General features: G+C 38.3%; 2 protein-coding genes across 12 annotated transcripts in view; one reads left to right on the forward strand and one right to left on the reverse strand.

Moving 5' to 3' along the window:
* The window catches only part of SRPK2 (SRSF protein kinase 2), a 246461-nt gene that overhangs the window by 197165 nt on the left and 27882 nt on the right, over positions 1-21414 (reverse strand). The window lies entirely within an intron of this gene.
* Positions 7888-10859, forward strand: LOC113603003 (ATP synthase subunit epsilon, mitochondrial-like). The gene is given in 2 exon segments (XM_053218606.1): positions 7888-9415; positions 9418-10859. Coding segments are annotated over 2 exon segments (153 nt in total). The 5' UTR covers positions 7888-9339; the 3' UTR covers positions 9495-10859.

A 21414-nucleotide genomic window follows, 5' to 3' on the forward strand; every position in this document is an offset into this window, starting at 1 on the left:
TTGTACAGCAAGACCCATTCAGTGGAGAAAGAATGGTCTCATTGGTAAATGGTGCTGGCACAAATGGAGATCGACAATCCAAAGAACTTAAGTTGGACTCCTACTTCCCACTACATACAAAAGTTAACTCCAAATGGATCAACAGCCTAAATATAAGAGCTAAAACCATAAAACTCTTAAAAGAAAACATAGGAATAAAGATTCAGGACCTTGAGTCTGGCAATAGATTCCTAGATTATACAAACAGAAGCATGTGCAACAAAAGAAAAAATAGATCCATTGGACTATCAAAATTAAAAACCCTTTTGCATCAAAAGGCATTATCAAGAAAGCAAAAAATTGGGGCACTTGACTGGCTCAGTCAGTAGATCATACAACTCTTAATCTCAGAGTCATCAGTTCAAGTCCCACGTGGGGCATAGAGCCTAAATAAAATTTAAAAAAGAAGAAAGCAAAAGACAACCTACAGAAGAGAGAATATTAACAAATCATACATCCAATAAAGGTCTAGTACCTAAAATAAATAACAAGCACAACTCAATAACAACAACAAAAATGTCAATAGACATTTCTCCAAAGATCTACAAGTCACCAACAAGTACATGAAAAGATACCCAATGTCATTAATCATTTAGAGAATGCAAAAACCACAATGAGAGACCACTTCGAACCAAAAAGGATGGCTATAATTTAAAAAGGATGGCTCGGGACACCTAGGTGGTACTCAGTTGGTTAAGTGTCCCAACACTTGCTTTTGGCTCAGGTCATGATTGTGAGATCAAACCCTTCACTGGGCTCCATGCTGGGCATGAAGCCTACTTAAGATTCTCTCTTTTCCTCTTCTTCCCCCACTTGCACATGCACACACACTCTCTCCCCCAATAAAAAAAATAAGAAAAATAAGAAAAAGGATGGCTATAATTTAGAAAGGAAGGTAGGAAAGAAGGAAGGAGGAAGGAAGCAAGAAAGGAGAAACTAACAAATGTTAGCAAAGATGTGGAGAAACCCTTATACATTGCTGGAGGGAATATCAAGAAGTGGAACCTCTAGAGGAAAGAGTGGTGATAAACACAGAATTATAATACAACCACCTAGCAGTCCCCTCCCTAAGTATATAACCAAAAGAAGTGAAAACTGGTACTCAAATACACACATACACACATTCATCCATCAGTGATGAATGGATAAACTGTGGCATTTCCATGTAATGGAATATTATTTGGCCGTAAAATGGAATGAAATACTGATTCACGCTACAACTGGATGAACCTCAGACGCATTATATGAAATGAAAGCAGCCAGATACAAAAAGGTACATACTGCATGATTCCACCATATAAAATACTCAGAACAGGTCAATCCAAAGGGACAAAGTGCAGACTGGTAGTGGCTAGGAGCTGGCAGAAGGAGCAGTGGGGTATAAGTGTTTAAAGGGCACAGGTTTCTTTTTTCAGGAGATGAAACATTTTGGAACTGGTGGCTGCAACATTGTGAATATCCTAAGTGCCACTGAACTGTTCACTTTAGAATGGTTAATTTTATGCTGTGTGAATTTCACCTCAATTTTTTAAGTTTGTGTAGATATCTCATTTGCTAGTCTATACATCTCCACCTCAGCCAGGAATGCTCTCCCCAGCTCAGTGTTCCCCTCTCAATACCTCAGGTCTCCCTGGTACACAGCCCAGATGCAGCTGGAGAGAAAACACTGGGTCAAAAATGATCTGTGAAAACAAACTTTAAGAACGTATATTTACATAAAGACTGAAACTGTATGCTGGGGGAAAAAAGCACTAGAGAAATGTATACACTAAAACTTCCCTAACAAAATCCAAACACAAATGGAAGGTGAGGCCTTCCGTGAACACAGACAGTGACCAACACTCAAGTCTGCATTACCACCACCAATGTTTGAAAATGTCAGGCAGCAACTTCCTCCTAAGTTTCAAACTTCAAACCACAAGGCAGAACAGCACAGAAATTTCTCTGCAACACCTACCCGTATTTCATGTTTGAGACACTGCAGGCAGTCTAGCACTTTCTCAAGAGCTGATTCTTAAAGCAAATAAGATTATAATACTGGCACTGTTCAGAAATGTTAGGAACAATAAAGTCTTTCTTCTCAATTACTTACTATGTAACTTACTCAGCACCAAAGTGTACAAGATACTACATAGTAACAAAGAACACAGGGGAACAGTGTTTGGTGCTTTAGAGTTATTTTAAGGATAAAGTGGGAATAGTACATTCATTTCTAAGAAGTGAAAAAATATCTGTATTGTGTATTATATCATATATGTATGTATGTACGTATGTATGTGTGTGTATGTATGTATGTGTGTGTGTATGTATGTGTGTGTATATATATATATATGTGTATGTGTATGTATGTATATATATATATATATATATATATATATATATATATATATATATCTTTAACACTATAGCAATGATCTGGGGACATATCACTCACACTTTTCCCTTAGCAGAGCCAAGCAAACCGGCTGAAAACTTCACCTACGGAAGCTTTTTTCAAGGTAAGAAATACCACCTCAAGTATGCACAGTACAAACAAATTTTTGGAAGGATTCAAACTGTCTTTCCTTAAAAGTACTCTGACCAAATGATTCATAACCAAAAAGTTAACAAACATGAAGCATGGATAAGTAAGGCTTGTACACCCTTTGACTAAGAAGGAATGCTACTGACATCTACAGGGTACGTCCAGCATGCCTGGGGTTTTCCATCTATTATCATTTAATGCCCAATAATCCTGTCATTCCTATTCAAAATCCATGTATGCACACTGAAGTAGGTACATGATGAAGTTAACCGAAGCTGTTCATCAGTAATTATCATGGTGGTTTCATTCAACCAAGACTTTTATGATTCCCAGCTATAACCCCCCAAAAAGGTGCTCTCAACATCCCTACCTATATACTAATTTGATAAGCATGTAATTCAAGCCATCCAAGGCACTGATAAAAACATTTAGCAAAACAGGATCAAAGACAAAGTATTTCATCTCACCATTTAATGAACTCTTTGAAAGTAAAGTTAGTGATTAAATCATTAATACTTTCGGAGAGCAGGTGTTAAACTATCAAGGTGTGCAATTATATAAACTGCATTTCTCCAGCCCTTCAACAAAGTATCATGAGAGATTACCACATGCCTTGCTGAAATGAAGACCGGGTTTAGCTTAGGCGTGGCTTGTTTGGTCCTACTACAGTAGATTCTACACCATTCTGTCCACATGAATAAACCAAGAGCCAAAAATGTCAAGGCAAGTTCACACACCATCTCCGTGGGTGAGCTAAGACTGGAAACCAGGTCTTTTGACAACTATTTTTTCTTTAAACTCAATTTTCAAAAAACAAATTCATGGCATTATTTAATGACATCATCTTTCCCCAGTTCCTGAAGCCTTAAAAAACCAAGAGGCTATCCTTGACTCTTGTCTTCTCTCACACCCACCAGTAAATCCAATCAGCTCTCACTTCAAATTAAGTCCCCAATCTGACCATTCTCACCTCCTCCACTAAGACCACCTACTCACACCACGAGCACAACCCACCCAGACTAGTGGCCGCTGCAGCCTCCTGCCTGAGATCCTGCCACTCTACAATTCATTATCATACAGTGGCCACAGTGACACTGTTGGTTTTTCTTTTTCAGTTTTGAAACAACAAACTTGTAGAAAAGCACAATACAAAGACTTTCTTCCCCAAACCACCTGAGAGTCAGCTGCCAACCTGAGGCTCCAACATCCTCAAAAGCAAAAAACAAGGATGGTCTGCAAACTACAACAAAATCATCAAGATCAGGAAATGAAGACTGCTACATTACTATGCTTTAATCCTCAAAGCCTGCTCCAGGCCACCCCTTACACATGGTGGGGACAGCATGGGCCCTGACTCTCCGTGCAGTCTACTCTCCCCTCTGGACACTCTCCCCACCCTGATCAAGCCCTAGCATCCCACACTAGGTGACCCCATCAGAAAGACCCTGTCTTCACCCTACTTAGGCTCTGACTCTGGTGACATCCACCATGCCCTCCCAACATGGATCCTCTGTCCCAGGCCACCATCCCCATCCCACGAGGGCCAACATGCTGCTTTGTGCCACAACAGCTCCACACACCCCTCCTCAAATGGTATGTGCCTACCTTGCTCTGTCCCACCGAATGGTTTCAGGACAGAACTGTTCAGAAAAAAGAAAGGGAGAGTGATCACTTCTCACTCTTTGGCTCAAAACCCTCCAATCACTTTTTCATCTTTCCCAGAATAAAATCCAAACTCTTTCCCATGGTCCAACAGGTCCTATAAATCTTTCCCCTACCTCTCTACATCTATGCAGTAAAAAAAGCACTCTATATTTGCTGGCCTTTATTCAAACATACTAAAAACTCTTTTTTGGGCATCTGAGTGGCTCAGTCAGTTAAGCGTCTGACTTCAGCTCAGGTCATGAACTCATGGTTTGTGGGTTCAAGCCCTGTGTTGGGCTCTGTGCTGACAGCTCAGAGCCTGGAGCCTGCTTCAGATTCTGTCTCTCTCTCTCTCTCTCTCTCTCTGCCCCTCCCCTCATGCTCTCTCTCAAAAATGAATAAATGTTAAAAAAAATTTTTTTTTAAATCTTTCTTACCTCAGGGCCTTTATATTGTGTTCTCTGTCTCTCTGAAAGCTCTCCCGCCTCTCCAAACCTTAGTAAGTTCAAACCTGATTTCCTAAGAGGCTTTCCCCAGTTTGTTCCCCATGCACCATTCCCAGACCTCCATCTACCCCCTTACCTTTATTTTCTTTATAGTACTTATGACCACCTCACAGTATAATACATGCTTATTTATATCCCACAAGAACAGAACAATTTCTTCTTTACTGTTGTATCCCCATATTTGGAATGTCCTTAATATACAGTAGACACATGAATGTCTGCATGATGGCTGAATTCCCCAAGAATCCATCTTGGTGACAAAAACTAAGCAAACATGATGCCATTTTACATCTACAGGATGTATGTAAAGATGCTAGAAATGGCGGTGTAACTTAAAATATCAGTACTGACACTTACGTGGTGCTTTAAAGTATACTATTACCCGCAATAATTCCGAGCAGTATCTGTACTGAGTTCACTTTCTCTTCTTCACAGATAGACAAAGCTCAGAAAAGTGCCATGATGTGCATAGGCAGTAACTGACAAGTTCATGACTGGAACTTAGGCCTAGATTCTAAGTACTATTAATGACACCATGCAAGTCCCTCTGTATGTGCACCACTAGTCAATCACTCTCTTAATTCCCAACAGCCTTCCCTTTAACTTCCAGAATTACTGGAATGTTTCAAAAGAACAGCTAGAGGTGCAGAAATACTGTAATTTTCAACCCTACCTATATATTTATGTCTTACTGAAAGCATAATGCACGCTCTGACTACAGGTCTATTGCACGATAGCTCTGTTTTTATAAAGAGTTCAGGCAAAAGACCCTTGATAATGGGCGTTTTATTTTAGCGCCATATTCCAGGAGTCAGCAAACTATAGCTCACCACCTGTTTCTGTAACAACGTGTAAGGTAAAAAACGGTTTTTACATTTTTAAATGGTTGGGGGGAAAATAATCAAAATAATATTTCATGACAGCTGAAAATTTTAAGGTAATTCTGAGTTCACTGTCCATAAGTAAAGTCTGACTGAGACACCCTCACATTCATGTGTTTATTGATTTCCCACAGCTGCTTCTGCACTACGGTGGCAAGTTAGGGAGCTACGACAGATATGTGGCCTGAAAAGCAATCCTTTCCAGATCCTTTGTCAACCACTCCCACAGTCTCCTGGTTTTGCACCCCTCCCCAACATAGTGACCCCCAAAAAACATCCCCTGACCTCCTCCCTGCCAAGATTGGCTAAGGTTTTTCTGTGGCACCGGATTTTTCTCCCATCACTTCACATCCATGTGACATGTGTACTGTCTGTATACAGCTGCCTCCCCAACTAGATTACAACATGGGAGACCCACATCAGCTTGTTCATTATTAGATCCCACTGCCCAGCAATACTGTCCACAGTAGGCACCCAATACCTGCTGAATGAATGAAAGGGCAGAAGATACTATAGTCAGATGAGCTGATCTAAAACACCTTCAAATTTACAAGAAATTTCTGCCAGAAGATACCAGAAATACATTTTATCAGGGTTACAAAGGAGTCATATGAATGACTCTAACCCCTGCTTCATTCTACTCATAAACCCCAACAATGCACAAAATGGATCAGGGCAGGACAGGGAAGGGGGGGGCGGGGGGCGGGGGGCGGGTGGGGGCGGGTAGTGGGGAGAGGTTAAACTAAAACGCAGCCCAGTGGTAAAAGGTATTAACAACAACAAAAACAGGAACAACCCAAGTTTGCAGGCTCAGATGTGAGTCCGCAAAACTCATATATAGCAGAGGCTGCTTGCTCCTCAGTTTCAACCACAACCTCCAAAAAAATCTTCCTCCCACATTGCCTTTACATATTTCACCATGTCACACTGCCTATTAGTCATCTAATTTATTCACTCACCTTACAAGAAATCTCTTTTTTAAGAGATTTTTTTAAAACACAAACAGATCTAAAAAGCTAAAGAAACAAATAGCTAAAGAAACCTAAATAACAAAAATTTTCATGCATTAACATGGACCACACAAAGCAGTTTTGATCATGAGACAGGAGGGGGGAAAAAAAAAGTAGGTAGTTTAAGGAAATGAAGCCCTCATGGGCTGCGGCATGAGGTTCTAAGCCCGGAAGCTTCGGGAAAACTGAAACCAGGAGAAAACAGACCCAAAGGGCAAAACTGATGGAAAAGGTACAGAAAAGGAAATGGGAGGTGTCTAATATAAAGACACTTACTTCAATTTTCCCTAGGTCAGACAAGCATCTATCAGAAAAAGGGAAAAGAGGGCTCATCTCTACAATGTGGTTTAAGAACTCTGCTGGAGTAGGAAAATGTCTTCTCTTCAAAGGAATGACAACTAATCAACGAAAAAGATACTAAGAGAATTAGACAATTCTCATTTGCAACCCACGGTTGCAAAACACTGATTCAGGCAAGAAACACCAAGGGATGTTAAAACCACTGCATAATTATAAGAACAGATACTCACACAGTCTGAAAATATCTTATTTAAAAAGGGAAAAGAAATCTCCACAATCAAAAAACCTGGAAGACACATTTTAACCAAATGATACTTAACATTAGCAATAATGATGTGTCTCATGTGATAATAAGGACGCACTGAGAAGGGGACACCATGACCTATGATGTATTCCTGTCAAAAGTATTTAATCTGATTCTTAATCATGACAAATCAGACAAATCCAAATTAAGAGACTCATCTATAAAACAACTGGTCTGGGCTCTTTAAAACTCTCATGGCCATTAAAAAAATAAATTAGCCTGGGGGAACCATTCCAGATCAGTGTTACTTAACTCTCAGATCACTAAAAGCCCTCAAAATGTTTGCTATTGATCCATGATAAGAGAAGTACACAAGTTAGAGTTCAGAAATTTTTATAGCAACTTGATCATAGAATCTAATTTTTAAATGAGCCTTAATTTTATGTCTTCATTTCTTCCATTTTACTTTTCTAGTAATTTATTATCATTGTATTTTAAAAAATTATTGGTCCACAGCAGAATGGAAATGAAAGAAAAAAAAAACGATCCTTCTCCAATAGAGTTTCAGAAGGAGAACTAAGAGACATGACATCTAAATGTAATGTGTGCTCCTGGATTTAAATTATATATGTGTAGTGTGTGTGTGTGTGTGTGTGTGTGTGTGTGTGTGTTTGTATACATATATATAATTTAACATATAGTCACACAATATTCTACCAATGTTAAATCTATGCACACACACACACAACATTCTATCAATGTTAAATTCCCTACGAGTGATAATAACACTGTGGTTGTATTGTAGGAAAACATCCCTTTTCTTAAGAGACATGCTTAATTATTCAGGGGTGAAGTTAATATGTCAGCAGCTCTCAATGTCTACTCCCAAATGACTTAGCAAAGAATAAGTTGTAGGACTGATGGGATGGGGTAGTGTGGATGGTAGGATAAAATATAAATCATTTAGTTTAAAAATTACGAAACCTATCCAAGTATAAATATGACAGTAATATAAATTTAGAGATTAAGTGAAATACCAAGTAGAAACCACACAAAATATTTTCTATAACCTGGTCCTTTGATAGTAAAATTCACATGGGTTTGACAAAAATTAAATAATTTAAGTGATAATTATATATTCATGGGTACCATAAATAATTTAAATTATAATTATATTTTCATGGGGACCAGGTTTTCAAAATATAATAGTTTAAAACTAAGAGAAGGCATTAATCAATGGACTAAAACATAAAACAGTATTTCTACAGACATTTTTAAATTTTTAACTATAAATAATAACAAATGACTCAATATATGAGAATGCAGTTCAAAACAAAAGGAATTACTTTGAATATACCACACACCACTATATTCTACAATAAATTTCAGATGTGTCAAAGAGTTAAATATAAAGAATAACCCATAAAAACAAATACTGATCCTAAAAGCATATCTTACCTTTGGAGAAGAGAAAATTCATCACTAAAGAATGAACAGAGAGACGAGAGATGAAGAGAGAAAAGTTAAATGAGTTCTGACACGTAAACCGTAAATCCTTAAAGTTCATTCGTTCAGCAATTCATTTGACTTACTACAAGTTCATAGAACATTCCAAGCATGGATGTAAGCCCTGAATTTTCAGAGTTTGAGTAAAATACACATGGCCCCTGACCTCACAGAGCTTAAGTCTAGTAGGAACTGAGCAAACAGCACAAAAAGCAATGGGATGTTCTGGTAAGCACCACAGAGGAAAAGACAGACTGCTCCAAGTAAAGACCTACTGAGGAGGCACTGTACACAGGATGGTCACGAAAGAATTCTCTAAGAAACAACATCAAAGCTGATACCAGAAGAAAGAACAAGAAGCCAGCAAAGCGAAGAGGGAAAACAGCAGCTCAAAAAGGCCAGAGGCAGGAAAGGGCCCAAGAGATCATGAACAATACCAGTGGACAAGGGCAAGGGATAAAGATGACATTCTAAAGTACCAAGAAAAACACAAGTTCCTACACAACACATCACTGCAAGGGAAGTGTGTACATTCCTGATAGCCACCTGCATTTATCCACCTAACAAAGCTGAATGAAATACAATGACAAAAGTTGGAGAGGATGAGGAAAGAGACAGAACTGTATGCTAGAGTGTTATTTAACCTAAAGACAGTCCAGGAGCCAACACTGACACACCTACTCTCATGACATCTTGGTGGCGAGAGGCTGGACCCAGCTACATCCCATACTCCTAGATCTGTGCAAAAGCAGTGAGAGATGTGCTAAGACAGAATTCAAAGCAAATGCTGAGAAGACTTCTGGCAGCACGGTAAAAAGTGTGAAAGTGAAAAAGGGGTAATCTACCCTGACTAAAGCTTGAAATGCTACATTTTCAAGGTGAAGAAGATGTGTGGGTACATGTTACGGCAGAATGAAAACTATCTCACTTCATGGGGAAAAATGCCTGGCTTGTTCTAGACTGACATTGTCGACAAAGTATGGCTCAAAAAATTAAGAAAAATACAGAAAATCTAAAAATAAATGACAGAAACTATAACACTGCTCATATCTTTGGATTTCACATAAGCTTCTATTTCCCAAAAATATTACTCTTCCTCCCCCTAAAACCAAGTGCACAAAATATAGTCACAAGAAATGATCCTTCCAAAATAAAAAAGAAACCACCAAAAAGCCTAAATGTGTGAAAGTACGTAAATTGTAATGGGTTAATTTAAATTAGAAATGTACATGAGCGTAGATTAAAAAGTACCCAAAATACATCAAGTAGTAAATAATGACATTTAGTTTGTATATATGGACAAAACATAAAATGTTTATAACTTTTTAAATGTTTGTATTTGAAGAGACAAATAACATTTTGTAACCATGGACTGCTCTGCTCAAGACTATGTTCAGTTGTATCTTTTTTAAATCAACAGATTAAAGAATTAAAGTATTACAATGACACTCCTATTCCCACTCTTTAGAATTAACAACTGCTAACATTATTTTAAAATAGCTTTTTTTTTTTTTTTTAAGGTAAGCTAACCCTTTAAAATAAACCCTGAGTCCTATCCTCTTCTCCTGGCTCCTAGTGGCAGTTACGTTCTGATGGAAGCCCAAGTGTCCACCTCTGGATACTTTTATGAGAGACAGAGAATCCAAGGGACAGCGCACAGAGAAGCGAATACAGACACACATCCATCAACAATACACGGTACTGGAAACCTTTTATAAATGGCATTATACTTTTCTATCATTTGTCAAACTTGATGCAAGTTTTTCTACAAATAAATATTTTGTACTTATGTCCTTTATACACGCTTTTTAATTCGAAAAATAGGTGTATTTTCCTAGCTGATGTAAGTAACGATAGATCTAATGCATTTACAACATTACAACATATGAATACACTCCCCACTGATTTTTCCCAAGTGTTCTATCACACGGCGTTATAAAATTTCCAGGGTTTTTGTGGGTTTTTAATTTTAATAGAAGCTTATTTTTAGCAAATTAAACAATACTACTTATTAACCAGATTAAGTTTCGAATTAAGCAAAGCAAAAACAAAAATATAACTCAAATCATGATTATCTGTATCCACCAGGTAATAAATCAAATACCTTCATTATCAGTTGTTAAGTACAACTATAAATTAATCATCCAACTATTAAAAACCAATCACAGCTTTAAAAAGAACTATGTGTATCATACAAAAATAAAATCTGTACATTTTTTTCAAATTAAAAAGCATGTATAAAGGACATAAGTACAAAATATTTATTTGTAGAAAAATATCAAATGTGCCTTATTTATGACTTATACTGTTTTTTCTGAAATTTTCTTAAAAATAAATTCAGATCTTGATTTGTTGCCACCTACTGGTTAAATTCATACTTGAATAATATCATTGCACATTAAAAATTCACTATAGTTAGTATAAAACACTATGTCAAAAATATCATAGTAATGATCTTTATAAAATTTTACTAAGCTGATCTGATAAATTTAGCTTTGGAGACGCTGGTTTTTTTGAAGGGGAGAAGTTTTTAAAGCTACACCATGAGTTAATAATACCTTGACTTTTAAAAATATTCTAACAAAATTTTCATTAGTGTGTTGGGAATGTTTAAAAGTTAAAATACTATCATAATTTGTGAAAAATATAAATCCTTATTTAATTAAAATACTTTCAGAATGTTATTTTATTTACAACGCAAATGTTTGTGTGCGTCAGTTTTCCAGAATATTGGAGTTATAGAACTTAAGACACTGTCATCTTTTTTACAGTTAATATGTCAGAATCAGGACCCCCTTCCAAAAAAAAAAGCCCACATGTTACATTTGTTCATTTTGCATTTTAAATATCTTTTCCTCTACAGCAGTCCTTCACCCTCCTTTTTTTTTTTTTTTTTTTTAAGTACAACCACTGGATGAAAAATCAGTGGTCCCACTGCACTGTTTTTTAAAACCACTCTTTTACTTAACCATATTTAAAAAGCATAACAAATAGAACACATGGAGTTATTTTTGGATCCCAATTCTAAAAAATCAACTGTAAGAAGTAATTGTGGAAATGTGAATACAAGACTGGGTTTAGATGACCACAATCTAAAGGGGCAGACAGAGAGGGAGACAATCCCGAGCAGGTTCCACGTTGTCAACACCAGTAAGACACTCACCCACCTGAGCCACCCAGGTACCCCAGTGTCTCTTCTTATAAGGGCACTAATCCGATCCTAAGGGCTTCACCCTTATGACCTTATCTAAATCTAACTACTTGCCAAAGGCCCCATCTCCAAACACCATCACTTTGGGGGCTAGGGCTTCAATATCGGAACTTGGGGGGACACAAATCAGTCCACAGCAGTCACTAAAAGATTTGTACATTTTCTTACATAGTCACAAATCATTAGCATATCTAACAAAGTAACAAAACTGAATTTAAGTGACAGGTACTTGCATTTAATATGCTATTAACTCAACTTCTAAGTTTGAAATTTCTCATAATTAAAAAAAAGCTTTAAAAAAGAATGTATGAAACTACTTTTCAATGTAATTCCTATAACCAAAACCGGAATTAAAATGTCTTAAGATAAACAAAGTACTAATCTTAAATTATTACAAGGCAAAAAAAGAAGCTGACTTGAAAATTTGTCTTTGAATAAATTTGGTAAGAACTGTTACAGGATTTTTAAAATAATTTGTCTCACCTAAGAGTGTCAAGCTAAAAATGCTGACCTTACATACTCAATGTTCTAGTTAATTTGTCCAAATTATTTATCTACTTAAATGTCCTCAATTATGAAAAAGATGTTATTTTTGGATCCTACTGTAAAGAGAGTATCTTTCCATTATATATCCAATAGGTTATTACTGAAATATTTTTAAATTATTTTTTGTTTGGAATACTTCACTTGCCTTAACTCTTCTTAATTATAATTTTCACAATAGTCTCTGATCTTTCAAATAGACTTTATCATCTGAAAATAATAATCTTCACTTCTAGTTTGTGTATGTATGTTTTTCTTGTATGACTGCACTGACATTTCTTTTATTTTTAAAAAAAAAAATTTTTTTTTTTAACATTTATTTATTTTTGAGACAGAGAGAGACAGAGCATGAACAGGGGAGGGGCAGAGAGAGAGGGAGACACAGAATCTGAAACAGGCTCCAGGCTCTGAGCTGTCAGCACAGAGCCTGACGCGGGGCTCGAACTCATGGACCGTGAGATCATGACTTGAGCCGAAGTTGGACGCTTAACCGACCAAGCCACCCAGGCGCCCCTACACTGACATTTCTAAAATAACACTAAGCAGGATGCCTGGGTGGCTCAGTCGGCTAAGCATCCGACTCTTGATCTCAGCTCAGGTCGTGATCTCACAGTTCATGAGTTCAAGCCCGGCCTCAGGCTCTGTGACAGCACAGAGCCTGCTTGAGATTCTATCCGCCCCTCCCCCACTCACATACTTGCCTGTGCACACGCACACTCTCTCTCTTTCAAATAAACTTTAAATGTTTATTCATTTATTTTTGAGAGAGAGAGAGAGTCTATAAATGGAGAGGTGCCGAGGGACAGAGGATCCGAAGCAAGCTCTGTGCTGACAGCAGACAGCCCGATGTGGGGCTCACACTCACAAACCATGAGATCATGACCTGAGCCAAAGTCAGATGTTCAACTGACTGAGCCACCCAGGAGCTCCGAGAATAAGCTTTAAAAAAAAAAAAAAAAAAAGTATCTACTTAAAATTCTGTGTGACAAAGTGGGAAATGTGCATAAAGAACTGGTACACACCACAATACGACGGCTATCTCAAGAAAAAGCACTTGGGTAACCGAATTGTAGGCGGAATTAGCCACTTTCTTTCACAGAACATCATCTTTACTTGAAAAAACACCACAAACTATGCTTATTCAGACTTGGCTACATGAAAGACTTTTCTATAAAAAAATAAATAAATAAGCAAGCCTAGCATTTAAAGAAAAACAAATGAAAGAGTATTTGTTGCCAGTGATAAAATTCAAGCTTTCAAGACAACAGTCTGTAAAACTTCCATGTGCCACCAGAAGCAGGACAGGTCTCAACGCTTAAAACTCTTCTGATCAGATATTAATGAGCATTACTTTGGGATACAGTTTAACGACATGTGTCAACATCTGAAGTACTGCATGCCTCATTTTCCAGAAGACTGACGCATGATGTTACAAAACCATGTATGGGGCAAAGAGTCATGTAAAGTACGAGAAAACCAATGGATTTTAATGTGACAGTATGAAAAGCTCATCAATATGGGTTTAGATTCCACAACACCACCTTTCTTCCAACACCTGCCCACTTGCTAAGTGTCAGTGTAGTCACAATGAATACCTATGATTATCTAAAAAGTCTTTTAAAACACTCTTCCAACTACCTATCTGTCCACGGCCACATCTTCTTCATATGCTTACTTCAAATATATCACAACAGACTGAATGAAGAAGTATACGTGAGAATCCGTCTTCTACTAAGTCAGACGTTAAAGGCCACTTCTCTCAATGTTTTGAAAGTTAGTTTTCATTTTTTAAAAAATGTTATTTATGTGACCATTTTTTATTTTTGTTTTTTTAATGCTTATTTATTTACTTTGAGAGAGTGAGACAGAGGGAAGGGCAGAAAGAGAGGGGGAGAGAGAACCCAAGCAGGCTCCACACTGTCTGCAGAGCCTGACGCAAGTGTCCATCTCCGGGAACCACAAGAGTTTGCGATCTGAGCCGAAATTAAAAGTCAAAAGCTCAACTGAGACACCCAGGCATCCCTGTTTGTTTGTTTGTTTGTTTGTTTAATGGTAAATGTTTCACTTCCTACTCTGTGGCCTATCAGTGTTAAAATTACTTTACTCCCGTCAATCACAGACGTGTACAACAACAAATACAAAATGAGAGAACTTCCACAAAAAGGATGGCCATTCTCAAACGAGATTTTTTACAGATTTCTACTCACAAAACAGTCCTCCGCTGGAAAGAAAATCGTATCATCAGGAGAAATACATTAAAACCAGACAAAATAATATGTAAGAAAAGTACATACGTTCACATATCGATTTTCAAAGCAATTCTGGACCCTTCACACATTTTACCTCAGCTGTATGGGAGAAAGGTTAAGCATCAATTTGTCACAGACAACTCCATTCAGAAACAGAGGGGGAGGTTTGTGAGACAGTCACAGGGGTGCACACAGGGCCAAAGGGAAGGCCAACGGTGCAGAGAAGGGTCGGGATGGAGACAGCCCTGGATGATCTTGACCACATCGTCTGGGTCCTACTCCAGAAGGGCAGGATCCCCAGTCACTGGGCACAGGGTTCAAATTCTAGGAAGGAAGCTCCAGGCTTGGATCAAGTCAGGTGCCCGCGGGAGGACAGAGGATACCCTCCACCCCTCTACCCGCACTTCTCCCAGCACTCTCAATACTGAATGATCCAGCAAAATGAAAAAGGGTGTCCTTTTCACAAGGTGATGAAATGACCAACAGCAAAGAAACAACACATGCCCGCCAGGCAAGGTGAAGTTACTGTGGTTTTGAAACACGCTTGAGTTTTGTCACTGACATTCTAGAAATCCACTACATTTGACATAAACATAAAACCACACGAGAAGATGAGACACAAGAAAATAGACAGCAGTCCAGTTTCTTACTAATCCTCCACATCCTCATTTCTTCCTGGTCACCACATAGATACGTAATTACATACACCTCCTCAAACTAGTATAATAAAGCACCCATACTCAATTACTTACCAAATGTTCCCTGGACTCTAAGACATAATTAAATGATTTCCTTCCAAAGACTACCCTCCCTGAGCTTATACTTAAGAGTAAACAAAGTAACTTAAAGTGCCAAAACAACTGAAGAACATACAATACAGTATCGACCAATTTGTCTTCCATAGACAAGTACTGCAAGTAAGTTCTTCCCATGCAATCAAATTAACCCTCACAGCAATCTCACAAAGCAAAAACAATGGCTCTCGCTCAGGAGTGATTTTGATATGCCCCCCACGCAATGCCCAGAGACCTCCGGCAACGACTGGAGACCTTTTCCATCATCAGGCTGATTAGCTGCAGCGAGCATCTGCAGTGCCAAGGCTGAAAAATGCTGTCGGTAATCATTCTCCATTTCACTGACAAAACAAGTTCAGAAAAAGTGATTTTTTTTTTGCCCAATCCATGACACCCAAGAAGTAGTAAAGCTGCAGTTTAAACCTAGGTCTAGTTCCAGAATCCACAATCATAGCCATGATTTATGTAGGCTCAAATTATAATAAAATAAAAAGCTGAAATTAAAAAATATATAATAACAGCTTCAAAAAATATTAAATACTTAGGAATAAATCTGACCAAAGATGTGTAACACCTGTACACTGAAAACTAGAAAATATTACTGAAAAGAATTAAAGACAACCTAAATAAAGGTAGAAACATATGTTCATGGACCACAGATTCAGTACTGCTAAGATGTTACTTCTCCCCCAAATTTATCTATAGATTCAATGCAACCCCAATCTAAATAAGCACTTTTTGGTAGAAACTGACAAGCTGATCCTACAACTCATGGAGAAATACAAAGGATCTAGAATAACCAAAAAAAAACTTTGAAAAACAACAAATATGGAGGACTTAAACCACCGGACTTCAAGAATTATTATTAAAGCTACAGTAATCAAGACAGTAAAATATCAACATAGATGAAAAGGTCTATAATCAATAGGACAGATTCAAGTCTGGAAAGAGAACACACATATGTGGTCAATTAATGTTCAACAAAAAAAACAAAGGCAATTCAGGGAAGAAAGAATAGTCTTTTCTACAAAAAGTGCTGGAGGGGCACCTAGCTGGCTAGGTCAGTACAGCACGGAACCCTTGATCTCAAGGTTGTGGGTTCAAGCCCCACACTGGGTATAGAGATTAATTAAAAATAAAATCTTCACCCACATTTGTACTTAAAAAAAAAAATTTGCTTATCTAGTTTCTGATTTAAAATACTGAAAGTAAGGGTGCCTGGGTGGCTCAGTCAGTTAAACATCCAACTCTTGGTGTCAGCTCAGGTAACAATCTCACCATCTGTAAGTCTGAGCCCCGTGTCAGGCTCCACACTGACAGTGCAGAGCTGGCTTGGGATTCTCTCGATCTCCCTCTCTCTCTCTGTCCCTCCCCCACTAGCTTTCTCTTTCTCTCTCTCTCTCTCAAAATAAACATTTTTTTAAATCATAAAAATGAATAAAATACTGAAAGGAAGAGGAGGGGATTTTAAGTAATTGTACAAAGGGAACAAAGAATAATGACAGCTCTTACACTGATGTGCAGTGTTCAGAGTCCGTTAGGATGAATCTCAATTCAGTCAAGTTTCTCTCCTACAGATTCAAAAACTAAAAACTAAACAGTAGTTTTCAGGTTGGTGAGATAATCCAAATTCATTTGCACATTTTAAAGAAATGCACAAGACCAGACTAGAGAAATGAATAATATGACCAAATATACCACAGGAAATCAAAAAATACTATATTAAAAAGAAGGAAAAGACGTTATGTAACAATTAGAAGTTACAAAAGAGAATAAGGTTAAAAAAAACACAACTGAAACACCATATCATCTGAAGAACAAAAACTTTTCATTTATTCATTCATAAATATTTATTTTATACACGAAGAACTGTGTTTGGAATATAAAGCTGGGCAAGAAACAAGTGTCCAAAATGGACATGGCCAATGACCACAAAGGCATATGTTCTATATCTGCTCTGACCAGTATCATAGCCACTAGCCACATGTGACTAGTTAAATTTAAACTAACTTACGTTAGGTGCGCCTGGGTGGCTCAGTCGGTTAAGTATCCAACTTCGGCTCCAGTCATGATCTCACAGTTCATGAGTTTGAGCCCATCAGGCTCTGCGCTGACAGCTCAGAGCTTGGAGCGTGCTTCAGGTTCTGTGTCTCCCTCTCTCTCTGCCCCTCCCCACTAGCACTCTGTCTCTGTGTGTGTGTGTGTCTCTCTCTCTCAAAAATAAACCTTAAAAAAAATGTAAACTAACTTACGTTAAATAAAATTAGAACTTCAGTCCCTCAGTCACAGCAGCCGTACTTCAAGTGATCTAGAACACGCTCCAGGCTGCCATATTGGGCAGCACAGATACAGAACATCTCCATCATCACACAAAGATCTGTTGGACAGTACTGGTTTAAAATATTGTTATACACTTCCCTGTCTCTGTTGACTCAACAAAAAAATGGAATCTTAACTTCTTCCCTTCTTCAAAAGGAAAGTGTAAAGTGTTAACCACTTGTCTCCTGGAAAGTACCATGTAACAGTTTTCCTACAGGTGTATTTACTGTATTAAAAGCTGAAAAAAGTCTTCCTAGGTTAACTCATACAGGAAAATAATCATTTTGAATGCTTTCACCATGGCTTTAAAATCTTTACAACATTTATCATTTGAGTATTTCAGGGACACCTGGGTGGTTCAGTCAGTTAAGCATCTGACTCTTGGTTTCAGCTCAGATCATAATCTCACAGTTCTTGAGTTCAAGCCCTGCATCGAGCTCTGTGCTGACAGCTCAGAGTCTGGAGCCTGCTTCGGATTCTGTGTCTCCCTCTCTCTCTGTCCCCTTCCCAGCTTGTGCTCTGTCTCTCTCTCTCTCAAAAAATAAATGACATTAAAAATTTTTTTAAATAAAAATAAAATATTTTAAAAAGAGACAAACAAAGGAAATGGTGGTCGCCAGGGGTCAGGTAAGGGGGAAGAAGGAAGGTGTTGTTTGATGGGTCCAAGAATTGTGGTTCTTTAAGACAGTCTTAGTGTTGTGTTACACAACAGTGGGTACATATGCCGCTGTACTGGACACAAAATTGTTAAGATGGTAAATTTTATGTTGTGGGTTTTTTTACAATAAGAGAAATGAATATGCATATATTATTTCTTATAAATGACAAAAAAAAAGTGGCTCTAATGCAAACCTGATATGAACTTTTCTAAAGAAAACTTAAGCTGTTACATAATAAATTATTTATATTGATCTCCAAAGGCGTATCCATAATAAGTGGCTGCCTTTAAAATGTTCTTTTCAATATTTTAGTAAATAGGCTATCTGGGAAGCTTCACAAAGATATTTACCATAAATGTATTTTAATGATACTGTATGTAGGAAGTGTCCATTTGTATTTCTCTACTGTAGCAAACAGCAGTGCAATAAATCTCCTGTCAGTCTTTTAAAAATAAAAGTAAATGAAAATAAGGGCACCTGGGTGCTTAGTTGGTTAAGCACCTGGCTTTCAATTTCAGCTCAGGTCGTGATCTTATGGTTCGTGAGTTCAAGCCCACGTCAAGCTCTGAACTCACAATGTGGAGCCTGCTTGGGATTCTCTCTGTCCTTCCCTCCCTCCCTCTCTGCTCCTCTCCCACTGGTGCTTTCACTCTCCTAAAATGAATAAATAAACTTAAAAAGGAAAAGAAAAAAATCAAATGTTTTTCATAAATAGTACCCAGTGAAAACAAGTTTAATGAAACCCTGGTTTCTTTTTTTTTTCTTTTTTTTTTTCTTAAGTAGGCTTCACACATAGCACAAGCCCAATGTGGGGCTTGAACTCACAACCTTGAGATCAAGACCTGAGCTAAGATAAAGAGTCAGATGCTTAACCGACTGAGCCACCCATGTGCCCCTAAAGATTTTAAGTTATTTCTACACCCAATGCAGGGCTCAAACCCACAACCCTGAGATCAGGAGTCACGTGCTCCACCAACTAAGCCAGCCAGGTGCCCTTGAAACTCTGGTCTCTAATACATACAGAGAGTCTGAATATGGGATGATGAAAACAGTCCAGAGATGGACATGTGGTGATGGCTGCAAGACCATGTAAACATACTTAACGCCACTGAACTGTATAGTTACTTACAAAACATTAAAATGATGAATTTTATGTTATGTATATTTTACCATAATAAAAACAAACTCTGAGCTTCAATAAGAATTAGAAACTTTTATGTGAGTCATTTGCAATAATTTATGAACCATTAAGTCATATGTGGTCTTTTGCACAATTCTCAACTACCACTAAGATATCTCAAGGGCCTTAGTTATTCATAAAATGATTATATCACAATTGGAAACTTTCCTTGAAAACAGAAGTTTAGAAAAACAAAACATTTTCAAACTGATCCACAAATGACTTATATTAATATTAATGACACTGTAACTGCTTGGCAAACTTAATAAGTCACTATTTGGTACAGAAAAGTGAAATATTTTCTAACCAAACTAGTTCAGTACAATCAGGTAGTATGTTTTTAAAAATAAAATGTTTTATTTAAAGAAACATTTGACCTTGGATCAAGGATCCTTCATAAATACCCATGTGAAAGTCCTGGGGCCAAGTACTGGCTGAAGCCCAAGAAAGAGATACTAGAATGGAAACCAGCAGAAAGAAGAGAGTCTTCGAGTTACTGCTTATTCAGTAACACCTGGCCCTAACATGTGCAGGCATTATGCTAAATATGTCCTATGAACTCTTATTCAATCTTCACAGTAACCCCATGAGATGGACACCTGAATTAATCCTGACTCACACACGAGGAAACTGAGGCGCAAGAGAGGTCACACGACATGCTCCAGATTACACAGCACAGGACTGGAACAAGCAGTCACGTCCGTCAGCAAAGCCCGTTCCGCTGTAAGGGGGGGATGGGGGGGGGTCCCAGAGCCCATCACAAGTGTTATCTCTTTGCTGTCAACTTTATGACTCACTGTGAAGTGGCCCACACTTTTATGACCCCTATTTTCAAAGAGGAAACGAGGTTCGGGAAGGATAAACCACATCCTCCAGAGCCTCAGGGAGCAGGCTGCAGAGTTGGGTCTGAAACCCCAGTCTTCTGACTCCTCCCCCGGGAGCCCTTCCTCCTCGCTGTGCCTGACCTGGGCGCTGGCTTTAAAAATATGTTCACCAAGTATTTAGTATGCCTCTCTTCAAAGGGGGGAGACAGCCTCCACTGTCCCCCCAGTAGCTCACTTCTAACCAGTAAAATGTGGCAGAGGTGACAGGTGTGAGACTTCCCAGAGCAGGTCATGTAAAGCACTGTGGCTTCCTCCTTGCTCTCTCGGATCATCACTCTGGGCAAAGCCAGCTGACGTGTCGTGAGGACGCTCAAGGAGAAGTCCACATGGCAAGGAACTGAGGTCTCCTGCCAAGAGCCATGTCAGTAAGCCAGCTTGGAAGGAGCTCCTCCAGCCCCAGCCAAGCCTTCCAATGTCTGCAACCCAGCGCCAGAACCGCCCAGCTGCACGGCTCCCGAATTCCTAACCTCGGGAACTATGCAGTGATAAATGCCTGTTGTATGAAGCCACTGTGGCTTTTGTCCAAGTTTACTGATGCATAACTGACGTTTTGTAAGTGATTAAGTCACTATGTTTTAAGATAATCTGTTACAAAGTGATAAGCAACTAATACAACTGGGAAAGAAAACACACACATCTCACATGTGACCAACACCCTACAATCCAGAGCACAGGCTCCGCAGGTCATGTCTTAAAAGCAGCTGTACATATGACCTGGACTAAGGGGCCGTTCCTCAGAATCAGTTTTGCCATGTGTACTAGGACAGATACAAACCTCATTTTAAATACCCTCTTCATTTTACAATCATCTTTCCATTTTCTGTACCTCTCAGTCACCACGAGGACTACACGGAAGAACATGGCCAGCACTCGGCATGGTGCGTACACTGAAGGTTTACAAATGTTCACTGTTACTAATCT

The sequence above is a fragment of the Acinonyx jubatus genome, chromosome A2, assembly GCF_027475565.1.
Source record: "Acinonyx jubatus isolate Ajub_Pintada_27869175 chromosome A2, VMU_Ajub_asm_v1.0, whole genome shotgun sequence".
Taxonomy (NCBI): Eukaryota; Metazoa; Chordata; class Mammalia; order Carnivora; family Felidae; genus Acinonyx; species Acinonyx jubatus.